Source organism: Cydia pomonella, chromosome 27 (genome assembly GCF_033807575.1).
Source record: "Cydia pomonella isolate Wapato2018A chromosome 27, ilCydPomo1, whole genome shotgun sequence".
NCBI classification, from domain to species: Eukaryota; Metazoa; Arthropoda; class Insecta; order Lepidoptera; family Tortricidae; genus Cydia; species Cydia pomonella.
The window spans coordinates 7198962-7222728 of NC_084729.1; the positions used below are offsets into that span (position 1 = coordinate 7198962).

General features: G+C 39.8%; 1 protein-coding gene across 1 annotated transcript; it reads right to left on the minus strand.

Annotated features, from left to right (window-relative positions):
- Window positions 1-128: 128 nt before the first annotated feature.
- LOC133532343 (spermine oxidase-like) lies at window positions 129-22106 on the minus strand. The gene is made up of 11 exons (XM_061870946.1): window positions 21717-22106; window positions 17573-17660; window positions 16582-16670; window positions 8355-8558; window positions 7490-7706; window positions 7017-7195; window positions 5890-6038; window positions 4341-4462; window positions 3228-3337; window positions 1454-1593; window positions 129-303 (listed from the first exon to the last, which is right to left on the minus strand). Exons 1-11 carry the CDS (start codon window positions 21773-21775, stop codon window positions 173-175), a joined length of 1488 nt encoding a protein of 495 aa, XP_061726930.1. The 5' UTR covers window positions 21776-22106; the 3' UTR covers window positions 129-172.
- Between the last annotated feature and the right edge of the window lie 1661 nt (window positions 22107-23767).

The window sequence follows — 23767 nt, forward strand, 5'->3', positions numbered from 1 at the left end:
TATCGAATGACGATTTTGTAAGATATTCGAAAGCAATTCACTGACACCTAGGATTTCGAACTAAAATAATTTACATATAAAAAAAAAAAAACATGAATTGATTTGTTAGTTGTAAAGAAACATAACTATTTCGTATAAAAACTAATGTATTTCTTATTCGGTGGGTTTCACATTAAAGTTTAAAATCTTTGACGTTAAAATTTCCGTCGCCACGAATCATCAGCAAAAGTCTTTCGGCCTCGCGTCGGCCCGTCTCGCTGGCTCCGTGCACGGTGCTGAAGTGCCGCTCGTTCGTGGCTTCGCCTGTAAAACAAGATAAGTATGTTATTCTACACAGATGGCCTGGAAAGGTTTTGATTTAGTGTAATATTAAACTTCGTGCATTTCGATATCTAAGATTTACGATGGCGTGTTATACATAATAGGTGTGCTTGCCGGCTGAGTCCAGGTGCAGATAACTTAGCAATTTCCGCCCTGTAGCGGGTACCGCGGGGCCTGCAAGTTGTACGTGTAACCGCGGGTATACGTGTACGACACAAACACGACACTAATTCAGACAGCTGACCTGCGAACAGCACGCGCGGCTCGTCCGCCGAGTCCAGGAGCGGGTAACTTAGTTATTTCCCAGCGCGTACCGCGGGGCCTGCAAGTTGTACGTGTAACCGCGGGTATACGTAAACGACACAAACACGACACTAATTCAGACAGCTGACCTGCGAACAGCACGCGCGGCTCGTCCGCCGAGTCCAGGAGCGGGTAACTTAGTTATTTCCCAGCGCGTACCGCGGGGCCTGCAAGTTGTACGTGTAACCGCGGGTATACGTAAACGACACAAACACGACACTAGTTCAGACAGCTGACCTGCGAACAGCACGCGCGGCTCGTCCGCCGAGTCCAGGAGCGGGTAACTTAGTTATTTCCCAGCGCGTACCGCGGGGCCTGCAAGTTGTACGTGTAACCGCGGGTATACGTAAACGACACAAACACGACACTAATTCAGACAGCTGACCTGCGAACAGCACGCGTGGCTCGTCCGCCGAGTCCAGGAGCGGGTAACTTAGTTATTTCCCAGCGCGTACCGCGGGGCCTGCAAGTTGTACGTGTAACCGCGGGTATACGTAAACGACACAAACACGACACTAATTCAGACAGCTGACCTGCGAACAGCACGCGCGGCTCGTCCGCCGAGTCCAGGAGCGGGTAACTTAGTTATTTCCCAGCGCGTACCGCGGGGCCTGCAAGTTGTACGTGTAACCGCGGGTATACGTAAACGACACAAACACGACACTAGTTCAGACAGCTGACCTGCGAACAGCACGCGCGGCTCGTCCGCCGAGTCCAGGAGCGGGTAACTTAGTTATTTCCCAGCGCGTACCGCGGGGCCTGCAAGTTGTACGTGTAACCGCGGGTATACGTAAACGACACAAACACGACACTAGTTCAGACAGCTGACCTGCGAACAGCACGCGCGGCTCGCCCGCCGAGTCCAGGAGCGGGTAACTCAGCCATTTCCGCGCCAGCGGGTATCGTGGAGCCTCCAGGTTGTCGTACGAGTAACTGCCTCGCGTGTACGGGTTCAAGTACCATGTCGACCTGGAATACATAGGTATAAATAAAATAAATAAATAAATAAATATTATAGGACATTATTACACAAATTGACTAAGTCCCACAGTAAGCTCAATAAGGCTTGTGTTGAGGGTACTTAGACAACGATATATATAATATATAAATATTTATAAATACTTAAATACATAGAAAACACCCATGACTCAGGAACAAATATCCATGCTCATCACACGAATAAATGCCCTTACCAGGTATAGAATATAATTAGAGAATTCTGTCCGAAAAAGAGAATAAAACCAATGGACTGTATCCCACTCTATTTTCATAACTTACTTGACATTGAGATATGTGTATATTAATGTCAGTGCTTCATTATATAGGTAATCGAAACGAGATTCGACCAAAGGTGAAGTATTGTTCGACCCACTAGTTTATGGAAGGTGGAGGTAAGGAATTAAATCTCTATGTACCAAAACGTGTCATCAAAAAACCTTAAATAGGTGGCGCTACAATACCTAGAATACTTGAAAAAAATCAAATCATAGACAGCGCACTTCGCTCTGTCAATAACGCCTAAGTTCTTAGCCACTCTGGAGAGTGTTACAAGTAATATTTTGGGGTAAGAAATCTAAAGGAATAATATAAAATGTAAACTACAATGGTCAATTTGGAATTATTATTTATAGCTGACAGCTGGACACTTTTGCAAACAGTCCTACCATAGTTCTACCATAAGAGATTTCACTCCTTTCAAATCCACACTCCATACTCTAGTGTGACTTCTATTCCGATCACACCTTTTTGTACTAGAGTCGAGTTCGCAAACATCTTTACAAGCCTATGTCTCAAAAATATGTATATTTTACGCGCCTCTAAGACACTAGATAGACTCCAAGAGAGGTATGGGCAATGTGAATGTCATCTCGCCTTGTGTGGTAGGGCACAGCACAGCAGATGTCATTCCAGATCTAGAGCAGAGCCCAACTGGGGAAGTACCTCCACCTTACAGAAAACCGCAGCCAAATAACACTAGACCCTACTCATAGTGTTGTGTTCCTGCCGGTGAGTAAGGTTGCCAGAGCTCAACGAGGGGGGTGGGGTTAGGGTCGGCAACGCACATGTAACTCCTCTAGAGTTGCAGGTGTACATAGGCTACGGAGACTGCTTACCATCAGGCAGGCCGTATGCTTGTTTGCCACCGACGTAGTATAAAATAAAACTAACAATAAGGTCGTGTTATATTTTTAAAATTTCCGTCGTCCCGGATCATTAGCAAGCCTCTCGGCCTCGCGTCGGCCGTCGTCGGTCGGGCGTCGGCGGGTTGGTCGCGTCGGTCGTGTGATAATTTTGGAACATTGCTTTTTAAAGATGTTTAGCGAACTCGACCGTATCTACTCGGCCCGGGTTCTATACAGGTCCTTTATCTGTTCGGAACGTGAAGGAGGGTTCTAAAATGTGGTACCGTAAACTACCTTACCTTTACTTCGCATCAATATAATCATCAGTTTTGAGAAACATAGAGTTGAGTTTTGAACGCAAGCTTAAGAATTTTATAATGTGGTTGGCAACCTCAGAAATATAAGTTTAGAAACCAATTTCTTATAGTTTAAACATCGATGGTTAATGTTTCCCCGCGATTCGAAGTAATCTCAGTTTACCTGAGGAAACCGGTGGGCACGGGCACGGTGATCTTCAGCGCGTCACCCATGAACCTCTGCAGCAGCGCCACGCACTTGCTCTTCACTATTTCTTCCGGCAACTTCTCCACCTGGCAGAAAGATAACAATTGAACACCACGAAATTAGACTACGCAATTTGAGAATGAATTCACTCAAGAACCAGATACTGTAGTTCCTTGAGAAGACGTAAACTTAGGAAATTAAAAGTAAACAAAAGATATTGCGCGCGAAACTTGCGATATGGCCGTTGCGCAGATTTTTACCTTTTATCTCAATTACTCTGAAAATATACTTCCTTCCTCCTTAGCTATATATCTAGTTACTTTATAGGTATGTACTATAAAATTATACTGCAATACAGGGAATGAGGGTGACATTGATGATATGCAACTGAAAAAAATGATGTATGTATGTTTTCGTGATTTTTTCTATCAAGCCAATTTTAACCTTTCAAAGTTTTGGCTGGAGTCTGCTATTGCTAATATAGTCTAGTCTCTATGTGATTTTTATCATGGCATTGCCCTTAATTAAAAAGTGTAAAAATTCAATATAAAAACTACGATTTTGTGTTATCCCCCTCTTACAGTCTCAGTTTCATTGGTCGATTCGGTCGATATAAAGCGTACGTGGACTCCCCGCAGGCGTGTATAACGATTAGTGAAACTCATAAGTCGATAGTTCGGTCGATTACAGCGTGCGGGTGACTCCCCGCAGGCGGTATAACGACTAGTGAAACTCATAAGTCGATAGTTCGATCGATTACAGCATGCGGGTGACTCCCCGCAGGCGGCTAGGTGGTATAACGACTAGTGAAACTCATAATGGCATGCGTTTTGGAATTCTCCCGCACCCCGCATACAGTCCCTATCGATCAATTAAAAAAGTTCCTCGAAAGCGGGCCCCATGGCATGCTTTATGGAAATCTCCCGCACCCCGCACGCAGACCATGACCAATTGATGACCCTTTTGAACACCATGCCAATAATGCGCGGCGCGTCATCGTGAACCTTGTCGGAATGCACGAAGGGTCATATTGGGCTGTAGCCGCGCGTCAGTTGACGTCTTTGGCGGTCAAAGGGTTAAGGACCTTACCTGCTTAGCCACCTCGCCGCTGGTCCACAGAGTGAGCGTGTTGCTGGATCCCATAGGAGGATGGGCCCCAAGTATTCTAGTCGTCCAGTAGTCTTCGGCGGGGACATTTTTCTTGTCGTCTCCTTTAAAAATAGTTGAAGATGTTTATTCAACCTCTTGTTCAACTTACAAAATTTTGTAAATTACAGACAATTACGAAGTATCTAAAACACCTAAAGCTGCGTTTGCAGTGAGGCGGAGATCAAAGGAGACGTGCGAGTATCAACTATTTAATAGCACTGGTTGTACCTTCTTTGCAAGCTTTGTTAAGAAGAATGTATTGGACATTTTTATATTGTAATGGCTCCTCTACATGATGGCCCAGCGTAGGCCAGTCCTAGGGACGCATTTATGCGTTAGAGGGAGCAAGTGATATTGCTATCTCATTTCACCGCATAGCTGCGTCCCTTGGACTGGCCTACGCTGGGCCATCGTGTAGAGGAGCCCTAAGAACTTGTTTTGAGTAAGTACAGTGTAATCTCACTAATCCGGCACTATTAAAAACCGGAGGGTGCCGGATTATTGGAATATTCGGATTACGGGATTATACTAAAAAAGTCATAGGTAATGAATAAAATAAAGAATTCGACGACGCAGCGACCGAAGCGCACAGGTGTAGAGGGGCGAGGGAGGCGTGAGCGGAGAGTGCCCGATTATTGGACGTGCCGATCTATCGAAGTGCCGGATTAGTGAGATTATACTACACTACATTCTCGTAACAGAATAAATTTATATTATATTATATGTTATATATTATATTATTTAATTTGATAATTATGACATGTCAGAATATTATAATGATGATTTAATTTAATTTATTGGATATTTGAATTGTTTTGATTATTATACTGTTTTATTTTACTGTAATTGAATTTGATTATTATTATTTATTATCTTAATTGTAGGTACTTAAATTGACATCGACCTAATTATATATTGTATTACCTTTTGACATGTAAAATTTGTAATTTTATCAATAAAGGAATATGAATAAATGATTTATCACAGAATTAATAATAGTACTATGTACAGAAGGTTCACTCTCTATTACGACAGATATGACCGCAAGGTGGCGCAAGCGCGAGCAAGTGTCCGTAGCGGTGCGCGGCAACCACTACTGCTAGACACCAGAAGTGGTGTGGGCCGCATGTACTTGTAGCGATGCGACGAAATCGCGGAGTGAGCCACGCCTACCCACGTCTCCGCTCCGCTAGACCAATATGCTATTGGTTGAGTCCCGCACGTCTTCTCCCATGACTTCGACGTGTTGCCTCCCTGACACACTTATGTACAAATGTACAAGTGCGACAGAGACGCAACACGTCGAATGCGGTTCGCGGTAGGCCCTCTGCGCTCATCTCCGACTCAATGGAACGACAGTTCAGTTCTGTTATCTTTTTATTCACTATGGAATATGCTCAAAAAATTAAGGGAGGGAGGGTCAAAATTTCAAAGTCTAGACTAGGTCAAATAGGGTATCATTTTGGCTGTGCGTTTTGTATAACATTACCTTTCCAGATGAAGGCAAACAGAGTAACATCTTTGGGCCACCAGGCCTTCTCAAACGACAGGATCACCTTCCCGACGACGCCCATGCTGACTTTCTCTATGGCCGTCTGTTTTTCTAGAGGCAAGGGCAGCGAGAAGAGCGTGGTATGTCTGAAAATATGTATAATCAGTTGTGGCAAGTGCGCCCATCTAAAAACCTATCATATATTATATTATATGATATGTTATGGTGAGTGTGAAGCTGAACGTCGCAGCGAACTCGACCGAAAGCGAGATGAGCTAAAGGCTCGGCCGCCCACCTCTAGTTCCTACAATAGGGTTGTTTCCAATTTTTTGAAACGCTTGTATTACGTTTTATATTAACTAAAACTTGCCCTAAAATTAAACTTTTATACTAAATATGTTAAATTAACTTTAAATATGCTTTAGGCTTTAAATATGTTAAATTAACAAAATATATTTTGACAGATGCTTTCGCGCCCAAAATGCTCTTTGAATATTGTGTGACGTCACAGTTTACGGTTTGACACATAACTATACGCACGTAGAAGATACGAACTGTCAACTGACATTTGTCATTTGTTGTTTATCGCCTAACTGTCAACAGTGTCAATCCGAGAGTTGTGACGTCATCAGAATCTTCAATGACGTTTCGAGTTTGGTCACGTGACGTGTGCCAAAAGATATTTTAAATTCAATATTTACAAAAATATGGTCATTACAGGTGGGGACCTGTAATATATAGTAGTTTAACATGTTCTTATAATCCAAAAGAATTTATTGGGATAGGTACAATTCTGCCCTAAGATTTGTAGATGGAAACAACCCTATTATGTAGGTATGGTGTGTTGATGTGCCCAAAATGCACTCGGAAATTTAGTAGGAAATTTGGGTATGCGAGCCATCTAAAAGCGCACCAGAGAGTGCAACAGCTACACTCTGTGGTCGAAATCGGTCAGGAGTATTATCATCATCATATATTATGTTGTGTATCGTAAGCCCTATATATCGTAGTCCATCTAAACTACATAGCTTTGCACAGACTTTCTGTGTGTTGATAAAACACACAGAAAGTCTGTGCAAAGTACAAATTTTATTAATAAAAAAAAAATACAGTGAGATAGTTACTTGGCCTTGAGCACTCCAAGTGACACAGTCACTATGGCGTGTTTAGCGGTGTAGGAGCTCCCATCTTTGCACTCCACAGTGACAGTTTCGTTGGGGTGCTGCGGCGTGACGACGCGAGTTACTTCAGTGTTCAGCTTTATGTCCAGGTTGGGGAGGCCGGGACCGTTGTTGTATTTGTTCTGTGGTCCAAAAGTGGAGGTCATTAAACTAACTACTAAGAGCGTTCTCACATTGTTCGATCTGATATGGGATGTCGAATTGGTAGAAAAACAGTTGCTAGAAAATACCCTGTGGTATCTATATAGTTCTTTCTTTTAAAATACAACAAAAATTTAATGTAATGTTTTCATCTACCCTCAATTGGCTGAAGGAGTAATTTGAGGGTAGATTTTGTTTCCTTTTATTAAAATACCTGAAGATACAGAGTAGAGTTAAGCATACAATAGCAATGTGTATGACCCAGCAAGGCTTACCAGCATAATGTCAAAGAAAGCCTTGTATCCATGCCTATGCCAGCTGATAGCCTGCGGGCCGCCCAGATGCTCGTACGAGCCCCCGGTAATGACGTCATTCCAGTCGTTCGAAGACTCCAGGTTGTTTGTTAGCAGGTTCGAGAACTCCAGGAACTCGGTGATGAAGTCCTGGTCCTTGAGCAGGTCTGGTTTGTTCTTGGTGATGTATTCCATGAATCTGGAAATAACGAGTGAGCTCTGGAGGTAGGAACAATACAATACTCTTTATTGCACACCTCAGAAACTTTACAGCAAATGTACAGAAACACCACCTATATTATTCAACGCCACCTATCCCTTTATCATTTATTTATAAATACTCCCATTCGTTTAATAGGTACCGTAAAGTGCATACCACCAGCATGTAAGTTTAAAGCCACTGCAGACACATTTGAATTAAAATCTTGTCTGATCTTTTTAGATCAGGAGGAAAAAAAGTAAATAGTTCTGAATTTATTTTAATTAATTCATCGCCGGGAAATGAATCTAGCAATGAATATCAGTAGAAGCTTATCGTAGAGGATGCACTGAACGATGATATGAAGATTCTTGTCGCTAGACGTACTTAGAGCTTAAGCTATAACTAAATAGTCGAGGTCCCTCACCAGCGCAACTGGTTTAGTTCTGTCTGAGCGGTAAGGGTCCACGACCAGGGGCTGTAACCTTAGCACAAGAGCGACAGTATCGTCCCTCGCTCGAATCAATACAGTTAGATAAAGACGTGTAGTCGCGGGCGAGATACTGTCGCGGCCTCGCGGCGCTCTTATGCTGAGTATATCGAAGGTTGAAGCTTGTTTCTCTATAATTGATGAAGCCTTATACTTACTTCTTAGTGACAAATGTGCCTACAGCTTCTGGCGGATTAGGTTGCTCTTCTGTAAAGTCCAAATCCACCAGCTCCCTCACCATTGCGACGTCAGGTTTAGTGCCGTCCGAGCGGTAAGGGTCCAACATCAGGGGCTGGAGTTTGGTGTCGATGTTGTGCTTGGTAGCCAGCGCGTAGGTGCGGCTGCTGACGTTGCCGTGGATCCTGGAACAGGTAATTTTATAAAGTCGGACCGAGCTAATTCTTCATGGCATTTTCAAAGACAAAGTGTAGCAGTTTATAGTTTGTCTATGAAAATATGACGTTTATGAAACGTCCTCACTTTGTTCTATTCAAGTCGGGTTTAGCCACATTGACGAAATTCTGAAAGTTTAGCTATTGAGAAAATCGGGTGGGGATTTGATTGAGCACTGTTCATTCGTTTTGAGATTGAGTTAGTCATGGTCAATATCGTCATCGTTGATGAAATTCCGTTCAGAGTATGCGCTCAGATGAGCGCATACTAGATAGTCACGCCCAATAAACGTCCGCGCTTCTTTGGTTAGTACGGTCGCCAAGCCGCTCCGAGGCCAGATTTAATTGACTCAGCTCGGCCTTACCCACAACCAGTATCAATGTGTTCGGACAGTTCTCCTGATCACCGTACATGCGGTAGTAAAGCGGAAAAATGGTGGAGGGGATAGTAATGACGTCACAAAGATGGCGGCCGGACCTATTCTTTTTGGCGGTGTATCTCGAAAACCACTTAACCGATTTTAATCATCGAGGTGTCAAATAATAGCTTATATTATGGAGATTATTTCCTTTTCTACAAACATTTACGTGAAACCTATAGGAAAAAAAATAATCACAAAAAACAGTTTTTTTATAAAATTATTATTTTTTATTTTGTAAAAATCTCCGTAAATATTAGCATTTCGCAAATTTTGTTTAACCTTTTGAACGCCGCTTAGGATGTCATCGGACGTGCCCGTGTCGCCGCCTATACTAAGTAATAACAAACTGTGTAGTGCTTGCCACATAACTTACGATAAAATATTTTATTGTTTATAGTTTACAGTGATTAACTTCATTTTTTACCACCTTATCATTAAAAAAAAAATAAAAATAATTAAATCACGTTTACCAATGTCTTTTTTTATGGTTTCGTCCCTTTATTAATGGATTGAATCTGTGAATTTTACCAGCTATGCAAGTTTATTGATGGACTTTGCTACATCACTATTATTTTTTATTTCGTATCTGTGACGTCATGAGCGGTCTACTATTTCAGACATTGGCGAAGGCTTCATTGTATTTTCGTTGATAAGTTGACACTAGTAGGGAGAGGATTGATCACATTAGAAACGTATCGAATCTGAAAATTTCAACGTTGTTTGGCATAATAAATCATAAAATTTTACACAGTAACACAATTCTTTTGATAAATAAATATTGTAAACTCAATATTATTATAGTATTCAAAGTTTTAAAACTACTAAACAGTACCTTCTTATATATTTTGTTGACCTAACATAACTTTGAAATATCGAGTAATCTACACCACTAAAATTTTCTAAGTTATATCTTTGACGTCACATGCGGTCTCATTTTTAAGACGACGGCGTAGTCTGTATTGATTATTATTGCGGAATATAATAACTTAGTAGGGATTACCGATGAACCACGATAACAGAGTCTCGCCTTATTTATCGATTCAAATATCTATCATCGATGAAAAAAACCGACTTCACGAAACCCTGGAAGGTAGGCACTAGTACAATTCAAATATATTTATTTCTAAGTTCAACTTTGAAAACGTCCAAGGACTCAATATGTCCAAGTGTCAAAATGTCCAAGGGTCAAAACATCCATGGAATCAAAATGTCCAAAGAGTAAATGGTAAAGTGGAACTGCTTGGATCGGGATCACAATGACAAGGATTAGGTACTCGATCATTTACTGCGAGGCCATCATGGCATGTCGTGTTGCTAGAGTCAAGTTTCTGGACGCTGAACGTGCACCTAGAACTGCAGAAGGAGTCTCTGCATGGCAATTGCGTATGAAGCGAATGTATCAACACTTGGTGTGGCTACTTAAGTCATTGGGTAACTTGATTCAGTTAAGGACAGATTCTGGTTACGGCAGATTATTTTTATGACAGATTCAGTCATGGAAAAAGTGTCTACCAAATCTATCATTCATGGATCTATAAAATATTATATGTATAGACAATATAGTAGGTGACGCCAAACCGCATCAGACCGGTAGGTCAGGATTATTGGTAACAATCAACCAGGGTCGCGTTTTATAAATCTTCAGCGGACGACATTGTAGAATAATAGACAACTTACGTCATAATTTTATAAGAACATATCGAAGTGATAAAATAGGTTAGCTAAGTAAGGTCAGTCGCATGCATAAATCTTACGTCGTAAATCTAAACATCGAATGAGAAAGTCGACGTAGATATTTCAATACCAATCATCATCACATCACTGGTGTCTTTTAAATAAGACTTTGGCTACGAGACTTGGGGTAAAATCATACATAATGTAATGGTATAATTAAAGTTTATTTTCAACTAGAAAATATAATAAAATCAACATATCAGTCTCACTGTTACTTAATTAACAATTACTGCGACTTACTTATGCAAAGAACCAAAGTAAACTTTATTAAAGTAAAGAATGTCTTGAGAAAAACATGAAAAAAATTGTCTTATTTATCAGACTGCGGCGACACGAGCTGGGTATTGATTGTCTGATATATCAGACTACGGCGGTCAAAAGGTTAATATAAAACATATTGCTTCATTATCAAGGAATATAATGAGCCTTAAAACATACAGATCGAGTAATAAACAATGAAGCTACACTCATTTATTTGCGCATGGGTAACGATAACTGGCTTTTACCGGTCGAAACTGTGGTGACTGTTACGATACGTATTGAATGGAATTTATAGAGTATCGGTTTTAATTACTGAAATTATAATTAAAATTATAAAAACCAGACACAATAATGTTACCTTACTTCGACGTTTAGTCTCTTTTTTCGTCTTAATCATAGGTAGGTACATATTTCTTTTTACTTAAAAATTTTATACAGGGTGAACTTTTAACCACCAGTCATACTCTGCGCAGCGACTTTATAGGTCATACTTAACAACTTTTACTATGGGACCAATTCCGAAATCGCGAAAAAAAATTTGACTGTCCCATAAAGGTGCGACCGACTTTACCAGACCAACACTTTTCCAAACTGAGCTACAGCTGTCCGATGAAGTTAAGTACTTAGGACTAACTCTCGACAATAAACTCAATTGGAACAACCACATCAACAAACGGATAGACAAGGCGGGAGTTGTCTTCTGGCAGTGCAGAAGGATGATTGGTAAGAGGTGGGGACTCAACCCGAAAATTACCCTCTGGCTCTATAAGACGATAATCCGCCCCTTACTCTGTTACGGTGCTCTGGTTTGGTGGCCAAGAACAAACCTAGGCAACGTACGAGACAAACTACAAAGACTTCAAAGGCTCGCATGCGCGGTCACCACTGGCTGCACGAGGTCTACCCCGACTGCAGCCATGGAGGTCATGCTAAACCTTCCACCGCTGCACCTACACATACAGCAAGAGGCCAGTCTTTCAGCGGTAAGGTTGCGAACCCTCAAGATATGGTCTAACATCACAGGAGCTCTTCACACAAAATGCCTGGAAAAGGTGTATGACGAATTTCCAGTGCTTAGGTCAGGCACGGACCGGATTCACAAACAAGCTATCTTCGATAAAAGGTACAAAATACAGTTATATGAGGACGACAATCATGAAGGACTCAATCCCCGGGAGCTGAGAATCTTCACTGATGGGTCCAAAACAGACAGCGGATCGGGCTCTGGAACCTTCTCAGAAGACCTGAACATGTCCATAACTATAACACTAGAAACAAGCATAAACTTGCTGTGCCCGCCCACCGCCTCCGTAAGGTTAGTACGTCTTTCGTCGGGAACTGTACACGTTTTTATAACAAAGTTCCCACTGATATAGTGAATTTGCCTCTTAACAAATTTAAGTCACACGTTAAGAGCTCTTTGTTAAGTAAGGCGTATTATGCTGTGAATGATTTCATAGATGATAAGGATGCCTTTAAGCCAGTAGCTTGATCTTGATAGTATGATAAAAATGTCAGTAATAGTGTTTTCGTTTTCTTCCTGTGAAATAACCATACTAGCGTCCAGTAGAACTGACACAAGAGAACATCATGTTCTCGTTTGATTGTATTATTTTAGTTTTGGACACTTAGAGACCTTATACACCTCTAAGATTTTATTTTATTTTAAATTTTATTTTATTTTAAATTTCATTTTATTTTAATACCTATTTTAATGATTTGGACACTTAGAGACCTGTACATCTCTAAGTCAATTTAAATTTATAATTTAGTTTTATAGGTAGGCACTCCTTATGAATAATATGTAGTCGCGTTTATGTGGCGCTATGCCGTCTTTAATGTAACTTACAAGCACAAACGTTGTATCTCACATTATGTATTATATTTATATTAATACAACCCGGCAGCTTGAACATGTCAGGCTCGCTTAAAAGTCTTTACTTACGGTGACGTCGTTGATCGGGTCGCCACTTTCCCGAATGAAGGTTGAGGGAGGCGATGGCTGAGATACACGTCATACTCGTGAACGGGTGCTGTTTGTGGAGACCGGTCTGTTTAAGCTTACACGGGGTACAGGTTATGTTAAAGTATGTAACTTTACTTTTGAGTGACATTAACGTGAGACACTTCATTCGGTTCTTGTCTGTTTTAATTTTTTTGTCTTTTAATTATTTATATAAGAATTCAAGCCTTGGCGACCCTCTACATCTCTAAGGATAATTTAATATATATTTTTATATTTTATCTCTGACACGTAGAGACTTATACATCTCTAAAGAATTTTAGTATTTTATGGTTTTATTTTTTTATCATAGTTTTTTTTTTTTGTGTAATTTGACATTTAGAGACAGTATACATCTCTAATAAAGTATTTATTATTTCATAGATTCGATATTTGTAATTGTTTTTTTTTTTTTAATTTATTGTTTGTAAAAATGGACATGTAAAAGTGCCCCTGTGGCCTATTTGCTGAATAAATGTTTGATATTTGATATTTGATCACCACTCCGCTAGGAGCCCATAACTCGGTATTCCAAGCTGAGTGCATGGGCATCATAAACGCGGCGGCTGCCATCACTGCAAGGAAGGTAGTAGGATCCTCCATCCGCATACTCTCCGACAGTAGAGCAGTCTTAATGGCTCTAAATAGCCATATAGTTACATCCAAACTTATACACGAATGCCACGAACGACTAATGGAGGTATGTCATAATAACAAGTTCACCCTACAATGGATCAAGGGACACAGTGGATCCCGAGGTAACGATGCTGCGGACGAGCTTGCCAGGCAAGGATCGAATGCGGGGGCGATTGGTCCGGAACTGATTCTTCCGATACCATTTAGCAAGGTACGCTCAATGCTGCTGGCACGTACAGGGAAACTACACACAGAACACTGGCTGAACCAGACTGGATGCAGACAGGCAAAAGAAGCCATGCCTGGCATCAACGGAAACCTCACAAGGGCGCTCCTGCAACTAGGGAAGGTCCGACTGAGTATGGTAACCAGTGTCATAACAGGTCATGGACTATTTAACAAACATCTTTTCACAACAGGTGTCACAGACAGTCCCCTGTGCCGAGGTTGCATGGAGACAGAAGAAACAGCCTCTCACGTGGTGCTGGAATGCAGCGGAGTGACTCCATACAGGGCTAAACATCTCGGATCTCCGAGAGACCTCCCCGAGGTCCTACTCAACATCAAAGGTTTGATAGGATTCCTCGAGGAGCTGGGCTGGCAGGACTAGCCCACCCCCAACATATCACGCAAAATAGGCGCAAGTCGTCGAGTTGCGGAAAAATCGCCCGAATACAATACAATACAATACAATACAAGGTGCGACCAGACCGCAGCTTAAAAAACGGTCACGATACGGAATCGCAGTGACGCGTCGTATGCGTACCGTTTTTGACGCATGCTCCCCACACCGCTGTTTAAAAAACGGTGACGGTACGGAATCGCAGTGACGTGCTTCACGCGAATCTTTTTTGTTCGCAAAACAGTTGCGTCTTTTACGTCACCGGTACGGTGTCTGCCATAAGATCTCCGTGTAATATTTTTTGCGATTTTTACGCAGTTCAATTTACGGTGCGTCAGCTTATTTTAAGCAGCGGTGTGGCGAGCATGCGTCATGGACCCGGGTACGTCCTTAAACTACGTCCAAAAGAGAGGTATGGGCATTGTGAATGTCATCTCGCTTTGTGTGGTAGGGCACAGCCAGTGGGTGTCATTCCAGATCCAAATTTTCTTGCGTGATTCGGCATTGGTCCTATAATAAAAGTTGTTCAGTATGACCTGTAAAGTCACTGCGCAGAGTATGGCTGGTGGTTAAAATTTCATCTTATACCTATATTCGACACAAGTAGTAAGTACTTACAGACCAACTATGATACACATTTTGCCTGTATAGTGATACATAGTGAATAAATTAATACCTGATTTAAAAAATAAAACAAAAATAACAAATAGCATGTTATTTAATTCAGTAATCACTAATCAGTCTTAAACAATGAACATCATACTTTTAGATTAGACAACAAAATGTATATTTATATTGTGTTTCGACTTGAAAGATTTTACTGCTTTAAAACATAAGACAAACCTACCAACCAAATGTATAAAAAAAAATGTTTTTTGTGATTATTATTTTCCTATAGGTTTCACGTAAATGTTTGTAAAAAGGAAATAATCTCCATAATATAAGCTATTAGTTGACACCTCGATGAATACAATCGGTTAAGTGGTTTTCGAGATACACCGCCAAAAAGAATAGGTCCGGACGCCATCTTTGTGACGTCATTACTATCCCCTCCCACCATTTTTCCGCTTTACTACCGCATGTACGGTGATCAGGAGAAACGCCCGAACACATTGATACCGGTTGTGGGTAAGGCCGAGCTGAGTCAATTAAATCTGGCCTCGGAGCGGCTTGGGGACTACTAATAGTAAAAGTTGTTCAGTATGACCTATAAAGTCGCTGCGCAGAGTATGACTGGTGGTTAAAAGTTCACCCTGTATAAAATTTTTAAGTAAAAAGAAATATGTACCTACCTATGATTAAGACGAAAAAAGAGACTAAACGTCGAAGTAAGGTAACATTATTGTGTCTGGTTTTTATAATTGTCATTATAATTTCAGTAATTAAAACCGATACTCTATAAATTCCATTCAATACGTATCGTAACAGTCACCACAGTTTCGACCGGTAAAAGCCAGTTATCGTTACCCATGCGCAAATAAATGAGTGTAGCTTCATTGTTTATTACTCGATCTGTATGTTTTAAGGCTCATTATATTCCTTGATAATGAAGCAATATGTTTTATATTAAACAAAATTTGCGAAATGCTAATATTTACGGAGATTTTTACAAAATAAAAAATAATAATTTTATAAAAAAACTGTTTTTTGTGATTATTTTTTTTCCTATAGGTTTCACGTAAATGTTTGTAGAAAAGGAAATAATCTCCATAATATAAGCTATTATTTGACACCTCGATGATTAAAATCGGTTAAGTGGTTTTCGAGATACACCGCCAAAAAGAATAGGTCCGGCCGCCATCTTTGTGACGTCATTACTATCCCCTCCACCATTTTTCCGCTTTACTACCGCATGTACGGTGATCAGGAGAACTGTCCGAACACATTGATACCGGTTGTGGGTAAGGCCGAGCCGAGTCAATTAAATCGTGTTTCTAGAGGGCTTTTGAGATTTGGCGACCGTACTAGGTGGAGCACATACCTGATCTGTCGGATAAAACGCTACCCGATGCCAAGAGAACCTTGCTTATCTTAAATAAGGCGATGTAATCAATAAAACAGGGAGTACACGAGGGTAGGGACTGAAGGCAGCGTAATTTGACAAGTCGGTTACGAGTGATAGCTTACTGATATACCAACGCTTCTTAGAGTCCCACCGATGCTCAAATATCGCGACCCCCCAGATCCTATAACCCAGAGCTTCGTACGCTCTCGCAGGCGTCGCTCTACTTAGTAGTGCGATACGAGAGCACTCTGAATTGTAAAAGTACCTGCCTTTCCTTACCCTTAGGGGCTGGTTATACAGTTGTTTCTTACCATTCAGCTCCCAGCTCCACCAGCCCGTCCCCAAACGGCAAGGTGTGGACCCTGCCTCCGATACGATCTTGGGCTTCAAGCGCTAGAACCTTTAAATTTCAATAGTTGTATAACTACATCATAAAATCCTTCCTATAAAAAAGCTTTGAATGACTTAACTGATTACCATTTGCCGGACGATATCGGCCTGTCAGTTATTCGCGGTTGTCAGCTTTTGCGAATAACTGACAGGACGATATCGCCCAGCGAACTGGTAATCAATGGGTCCCTTTAGTTGTTCATTGAATATCCCAAACAGTTGAATTACCTCTAAAGACGGCTTTTTTGAGACGCCATTTATGCACTGAAAATTATTTGATTAAAAATGCACTGAAAATTATATAGGGATTTATTTTTGGGAGATCTTAGTCACAGCATAGAGAAATAAGAAGTAATAGAGTGCTCACTCCATACATCAGTTTTGGTACCAAAATGATTATTATATTCGCAGTAGACATCTAGCATCAAGTAGCGGCACTCTCAGTACTGCTACTCGACAATAGATATCGCGGCAAACAAAAAAGTCTAATGCTCAACGATTTTCAGCTAATATTATAACCAGAGTAAGTGTAGGAGTTGAAAATAGAGTTCCGGTTACTTGGTTATAATATTAGCTGAAAATCGTTGAGCATTAGACTTTTTGTTTGCCGCGATATCTATTGTCGAGTAGCAGTACTGAGAGTTCCGCTACTTGATGCTAGATGTCGACTGCGAATATAATAATCATTTTGGTACCAAAACTGATGTATGACGTGAGCACTCTATTACTTCTTATTTCTCTATGATCACAGCCAGAAAGGTTCCTGACTGATTAAGATCGCTCATGTGACATAATGTTGTCGTAAGTTGGATGTATAGTGGATGGGCAATAGGGGAGGAGGTGACCCAAACTGCCCAGGACCGGCGTAACAGGATGAAAGCGCGAGGAAGAGTTGCCTAGTGTTAAGCTTACCTTGCGACCAGATTGGGCCAGCTCGGTGGCCGCTGTGGTGCCCGCCGAGCCCATGCCGATGACTATCGTGTCGTAGGCTGCATTTGGACTGCAACAACAGCCAACCTTTAACCGTATGAAAGAACCCTATGGAAATAATAAAATTATAGCGGGATTCTTCGCAAACATCATGTCACTCTATCTAAGGAAAACGTTCCAGTGTACATGCACAGTAGATGACACCTCGTTGTACCTTATTTTACTTATTCGACCAAGAGTGTCACTAAGGAGATGCAGAGGGGTCTTGCAGAGCCAAGAAAGTGTATTCACACGTGTCTAAGATACTGAAATTTCGGTTGTGCAAATATATTGTTACTTTAGAACGTGTGAACGTAAAGATTTTTGTGATCCCGTCCGTATCCATGCACACGGATATGGAACTCCGATAAGAACGTTTAAGGAAATTAAATGGCATACTTAATATTTTTTTTATAGAAGAAGTAATTAAATGTTGCATATAGTGTTGTTGTAACACGGGCATTACATTTAATTCAACCAAAACAATTGAAAACTGTGACATATCAATGTCATGTCGAACATCAATCGTCCGAGATAGTACTTATGTTTAGTAGCAAATGTATACACTCGTACTAATCACTAATCAATATGTAAACAAGCCCTAAGAGTATACAATCGTAAGGGCCTTATAAGATTAAAATGAATTATTTATTACCTCCGAAGTTAATTAGAATACCGGTGTCTTTGAGAAAGGTACTTAATTTAAGCTCATCAGGAATGCACCTTTGTAATTAACGGACATCGAAAAAACACAGTGTGTACATTTAGTTCACAATATTTATTTACAATAATAATATACATAATGGATATATACAGATGATTACTATAACTAGCTTATATCTAAAATAGGCCCTTGAGGCATTGTACCAAAGATGCTGGCGGCATTTCCTTTGGCATAATTTGTTTAACCTTCGTGCGTTGAATTGAAAACCTCGCTACGCTCGTGGTTAAATTTTGGAACCTTTCGCTTCTTTCGGGTATCAATATTAGCACAAGCGGCTAACAACCTTGCCCCCTTGTAAAACAAATAACTATTATAAATATGTATGTATTTCAAAAACTTGGCATCAAATGATCATGACCTAGTCGATCATGACCTATAATAATTTAGATTGATAAGCAATTTTAGGTATATATGCTTATTATGTGTTATCAACTTACATAAACATGTCTGACCTTAACCCTGTTGCAATTTTACATAACACTTTATTATTATCCGATACATACATATAAGTAATATATGAACACGCGCCATATTGCGGAATTTCATTGGAACTAAATTTTTCATACTAAACTGAACTGGCACCCTTATACATGAGAATAACAGCGCTTTTTTTATTATATGCTTTTATTATTGATTACCAGTACCCCTAGTGTAAATAAATTCGATTTCGAAACGTGACGTACGCGTTTGCGTTTAGTCTCATTTTGTATTGGATTTAGAAAGAGCGCGCCAAGCGGGACGTTTTGGAAACTCAAAATCCTATACAAAATGAGACTTAACGCAAACGCGTTCGTCGCGTTATGATGTCGATCAAAGTTACACTAGGGGTACAGAGCTATACAATACAGTCAAGGAAAGTTTAATAATAAGTAAGATAAATCCTACCCACGTATCAAACTCACTGGCTGGCTGGCTAACTTCAACGACTCCGAAAACTAAAAAAAAGTTTGATATTCATCGTGAAACCGTCCCAATGCCCAAGATTCCACTTTTGATAGGTGCACAACGTTGTATCGTCTCGCATCCTTTACATTCCATGTGAATTAGATTGGATCGGATTGAACCAGAGGGGAGGATTGCGCCAGATCAGAGTGGTTTCTTTCTGTTTAATCAAGCTCAAATTATACTTCAGCTTATAGGGTAAGTAGCATAGTCAGCGATCCTGCTCGCGTCTCAGGAATTACTCTGTAAGTATCTCGTAAGTATATATGTTATATATTAACACTAAATTTCAAAATATCTTCCACATTCTTTATTTACGTAGGTATAATAGAGAAGTATTACTTTTTATAAAACTGCTACACAATTTTTCTAAAATATCAAAAATGCACAACGTTAATATTCAAGTTTTCACTTCTGCCGGCACTCCCGGAGTGCAACCCGTTGTTTTTTTTTTTATTACGAAAAGGTAAGCATTTGACCACAATCTCACCTTGTCAATTAAGTTACTACAAAACATGCCAATATTATATTCTTCAGCGGTATAATTCGGGTGAGCTACTTGCAGGATTATGCCTATTTGAGAGCGTTTGACCATACGTATTCGAGAAGTAACGAATAAACGGATTTTCTTTAGCGTGTTGGGCATTTTCCGCAAATCAACAACCATTGTGTCTATATTGAGTTACCTTAACCGGACCTAAACCTTTACTTCAGGTCCATAAGGATCATCTACCATTCTGTCTAGCTACAAATCTACATACCTACCTAGGTATAAATATTGGAATATAGCAACTGGTCGCGCCTTTTTTCAGGGGCCACAATTTTGGATGGATCCTTGTTGAATTTATTTTCACCACACCAGCTTGTAAAGGCTCTCTTGATTGTTCAAAAATTGAGAAGAAATTGAGAGTTACATTTTATCCACATGTGGGGCAAAGTAATCAAATGCAAATTTTGAATTATTTCCTTATGTTAGCTGGTAGAAATGACTTTTAAATGATGATTTTGAGTGATAAATATTTAAAAACATTCATTTTCAATTGATTTGCTTTGACTTTGTGTTTGATATTTTACAGTTAGTATTTTCCTTGTGTTGGTGTAGTGAAAAATATTGTGTTTCACTCGGAGGCAAAATTTGTTAGCCCTTGTGCCCCTTTGGTCCGTTTTCATAACTATGGTTTTCGTATTGGAACCCTTGCAATGGTCAAGATTTCATATTTTAAAACCACTCCCTACGCTCGTGGTTTAATTTTGGAATCTTTCGCTTGCTCGGGTATCAATAGTGAAACGAGCAGTTAAATATGGGACCTTCATTCTCGATAGATCCAGTCTATAGATCCAAAATGGATCTAGTGAGAAATGTTTTTCTTGTTTGATCCAAATATTTATGTTTACAGTTAAAACTGGATCCATAGGGTAAATACTTTATATCATTAGATGCGTGTTGCTGACCCTAACACTCCGCACCCTCGTTGAGCTCTGGAAACCTTACTCACCGGCAGGAACCCAACACAATGAGTAGGGTCTAGTGTTATTTGGCTGCGGTTTAGCCATAGATATAATAGCGTATTCGTTTCAGTTTTTTGTCTGAACTCCTTTTTTTACAGCCGTAAAAGTTTAAGGAGACGGATAGTTGCGCAGGCGAAAACGTGTCCGATTTGTGGGTCTATGTTTAAAAAAAATCGGAGCATTTTTGCACTTAGATTAATTAAATTAAATTAAAATTTCTTTATTAAAGAAAACATATAGTCCACAAATATGTTAGTTATAGCTTATCAGTTATGTTAGTAGCAACCGGAACCTAATAAAAAATTTAATAATTTATAAACAATAGCGACTTTGTCTGCTGACCCATTGCCCACAACAGAGGACAATCTAGCTTATTAGCTATCATGTTTAGAATGCTGTTGCTACTCCCGCGAACTCTGTCAAGCAGTGAGGCCGTTTTCTTGCGCCACACGGCATCAAAACCGTCCGTGCGCGCCTCGGCGAACAACTTTGGCTTAATGTATCAACTTTGGCTTTTCTATACGGACGTTGTTGTAAACCGGAATATTTATATTATTTTAGGAACAGAAGTTTAAAAGTATGTATGTTAAATTAAATTACCAAAATGAATATGATAGCTAAAAGAGGGAAACAGTTTTTTTACGAAGTAATTTATAGGTCTATGGGTTTATCCACAGGTTTATCTATGTGTGCCAGACGCCGTCGATGAAAAAACAGTTCACATGTATACACTGAATGAATTCCTCTCTCTCTGCTAATTTACCCCCTCAATAAAAGCATACAGAGAATTACGTAGGAGTAAAAAAAAAAACGTCGATCGGTGTCATCAAGTCCAAGAAAGACGTGCCATAAGTACAATACACGACAGAAACTTATTCGTAAACCAACGACACAAGATGTATTATAGCTTACCCGTCAGCTGGCGCTGCGACAGCCAAACCAAACACACACACGAGTAGTAGGAACTCCATTATGTCTGTGATTCTTAACTAATTTGCCGCGACACGACGTGTGACCTTTATAGTGGACGTTATCTGCAGGATGGCTTTATGTAACGTGTCATAATTATATTTTTCTACTTGTCGACTGTAATGGTTGAATTAAGATTTAATATACCAAAGTATAATTGTGTACTTTTCGTATATGGCCTCCAAACTCAACTATAAGATTCATTTCAATACGATGTAGTCAACTATAAAAAAATTGACCAATCACGTGCCACCGCGCTCCCATAGAAAAGACTAAACGGGCGCGGGGCGCGGGGTCGCGGTGAGTCGCGTGTTTATGTATTTTGTACTACATTTTTGTCTACTGAGATACTTACCAATTTTCATTATTAATTTAAGTTTTATACCTAGTAAAAAAAAGTATTATTTTAGATAACTCATAGAAAAAGTATTGTGTACAATAGAGATGTTTTTTATTATATCACGAATGTATAAAAAACTATATAAAGTCAATAAGGGCCTACTGCGAAAAACGAAATTTGGATAGCCAAGATAGCTGCTTCATATTCATGCGACAGAAAAAAATTACAGACAGAGAGGCAGATAACAAAATTCTGTTTTTTCGCAATCAGGGCGGGATTTTCGCTTAGGCCCACCACGGCCTGATTTGATCGGATAATTTAACCAGATTGGCGAAAAATTGTCCCGTCTGGGCTCCACTATATTCTTTGGTCCCTGGCCCAAACTATACATATAATTTACGTGACAGTGCATTTTGGTTATCTTCTGTTGGACTTCGTCCAATCCGCGACTTTATTATAATATATTATGGTTATAGTAACTCGCATTGGTGTGGTGAAAATTTTTGTGTTTCACTCGGTGGCAAATTTTGTCCCATTCATGGCCACGAACCACGAAGCGTACACAACACGCCGGGCCACCATACAAACCGTTTTCGGCTAAAACGTGTGACTCAGCTTATGGGTCTCGGGGCCTGGCGCGAACGTCAAAGAAATTGCCGCTTATGAATCCGGTCCGTTGGACAATATTATGCAACATTTTTACTAACCAACTGTTTACTGTTCATATTAAAATATATATATATTTACTAATTTGTTGATATTTGTAAGAAACTAAGAATGAACATTTTAAAGCCTAATCAGAAATAGATGATCATTGTCAAGAGGGCGCTGTTATTTTCATATAATTATAGGGTTCAGAAAAATATGAAAAAAAAAGTTCTAATAAAATTCTGCATCTTAGCGCGTGATTATGTATATTTCTAGTCAGCCTTTACTTTTTAACCATAAACCAGGAGCATAAAGTCGCCAACGAATAAATCGTGACTAAATATAATTTCCCATGTTACTCTAAAATACATCCTAATAGAGGGGATCATTTCTTGAGTTTATGTCAGAAATACCACGTTAAAGATAATACCGCCGCTAAATCCGCCGCCGCCCAGGTGCATCCATTGTTTATTGTCCAAGTGTCTCCGATAATCTTACATGTGGCCGGTCATGAACTTTGTTTTGGTAAACGTCATTATAATATAAACAATAGAGCACTTAAAATGTATTATAGTACTTATTACCACGAAAATGTTTAGAAAAAATCTTTTCTTTTAAATATTTCTCACACACTATTGCGATAATACAATATACCATTTAGTTGGTGACTGTTTAAGCCGCCCTGTTTTTATAATGAAACAAAAAAAATTGGCATGGTAATGTTTGGTTGAAGAAATGTTGCTTGCTACCATCCAAACAGTAATCCATTGTAAAAAGGTACAATTTGCAACGAGTTTCGTCATGAAATAAGCTTTAAAACCAAGTTATAAAGTTTATTTTTGCATGCTATGAAGATATGTGTAGTTTTTACAATTAGCGCCAGGCCACGGTGACCCATACCTTGAGTCATGTCAATAACTTCAGGCATAAATATATTTTTGATATTTTTGAAATGTAGATTTATCCATTTGCTTGGGACACGTATGTATCTCGAATTTCAGAATAT

Coding starts and splice junctions, on each gene's coding strand:
- LOC133532343 (XM_061870946.1), bottom strand. CDS start 21,775: ATGGAGTTCCTACTACTCGTGTGTGTGTTTGGTTTGGCTGTCGCAGCG. Junction 4,463..5,889: donor GTTTGCCTTCATCTGGAAAG/GTAATGTTATAC, acceptor CTATTTTTAAAG/GAGACGACAAGAAAAATGTC. Junction 3,338..4,340: donor GCGGCGAGGTGGCTAAGCAG/GTAAGGTCCTTA, acceptor TCTTTCTGCCAG/GTGGAGAAGTTGCCGGAAGA.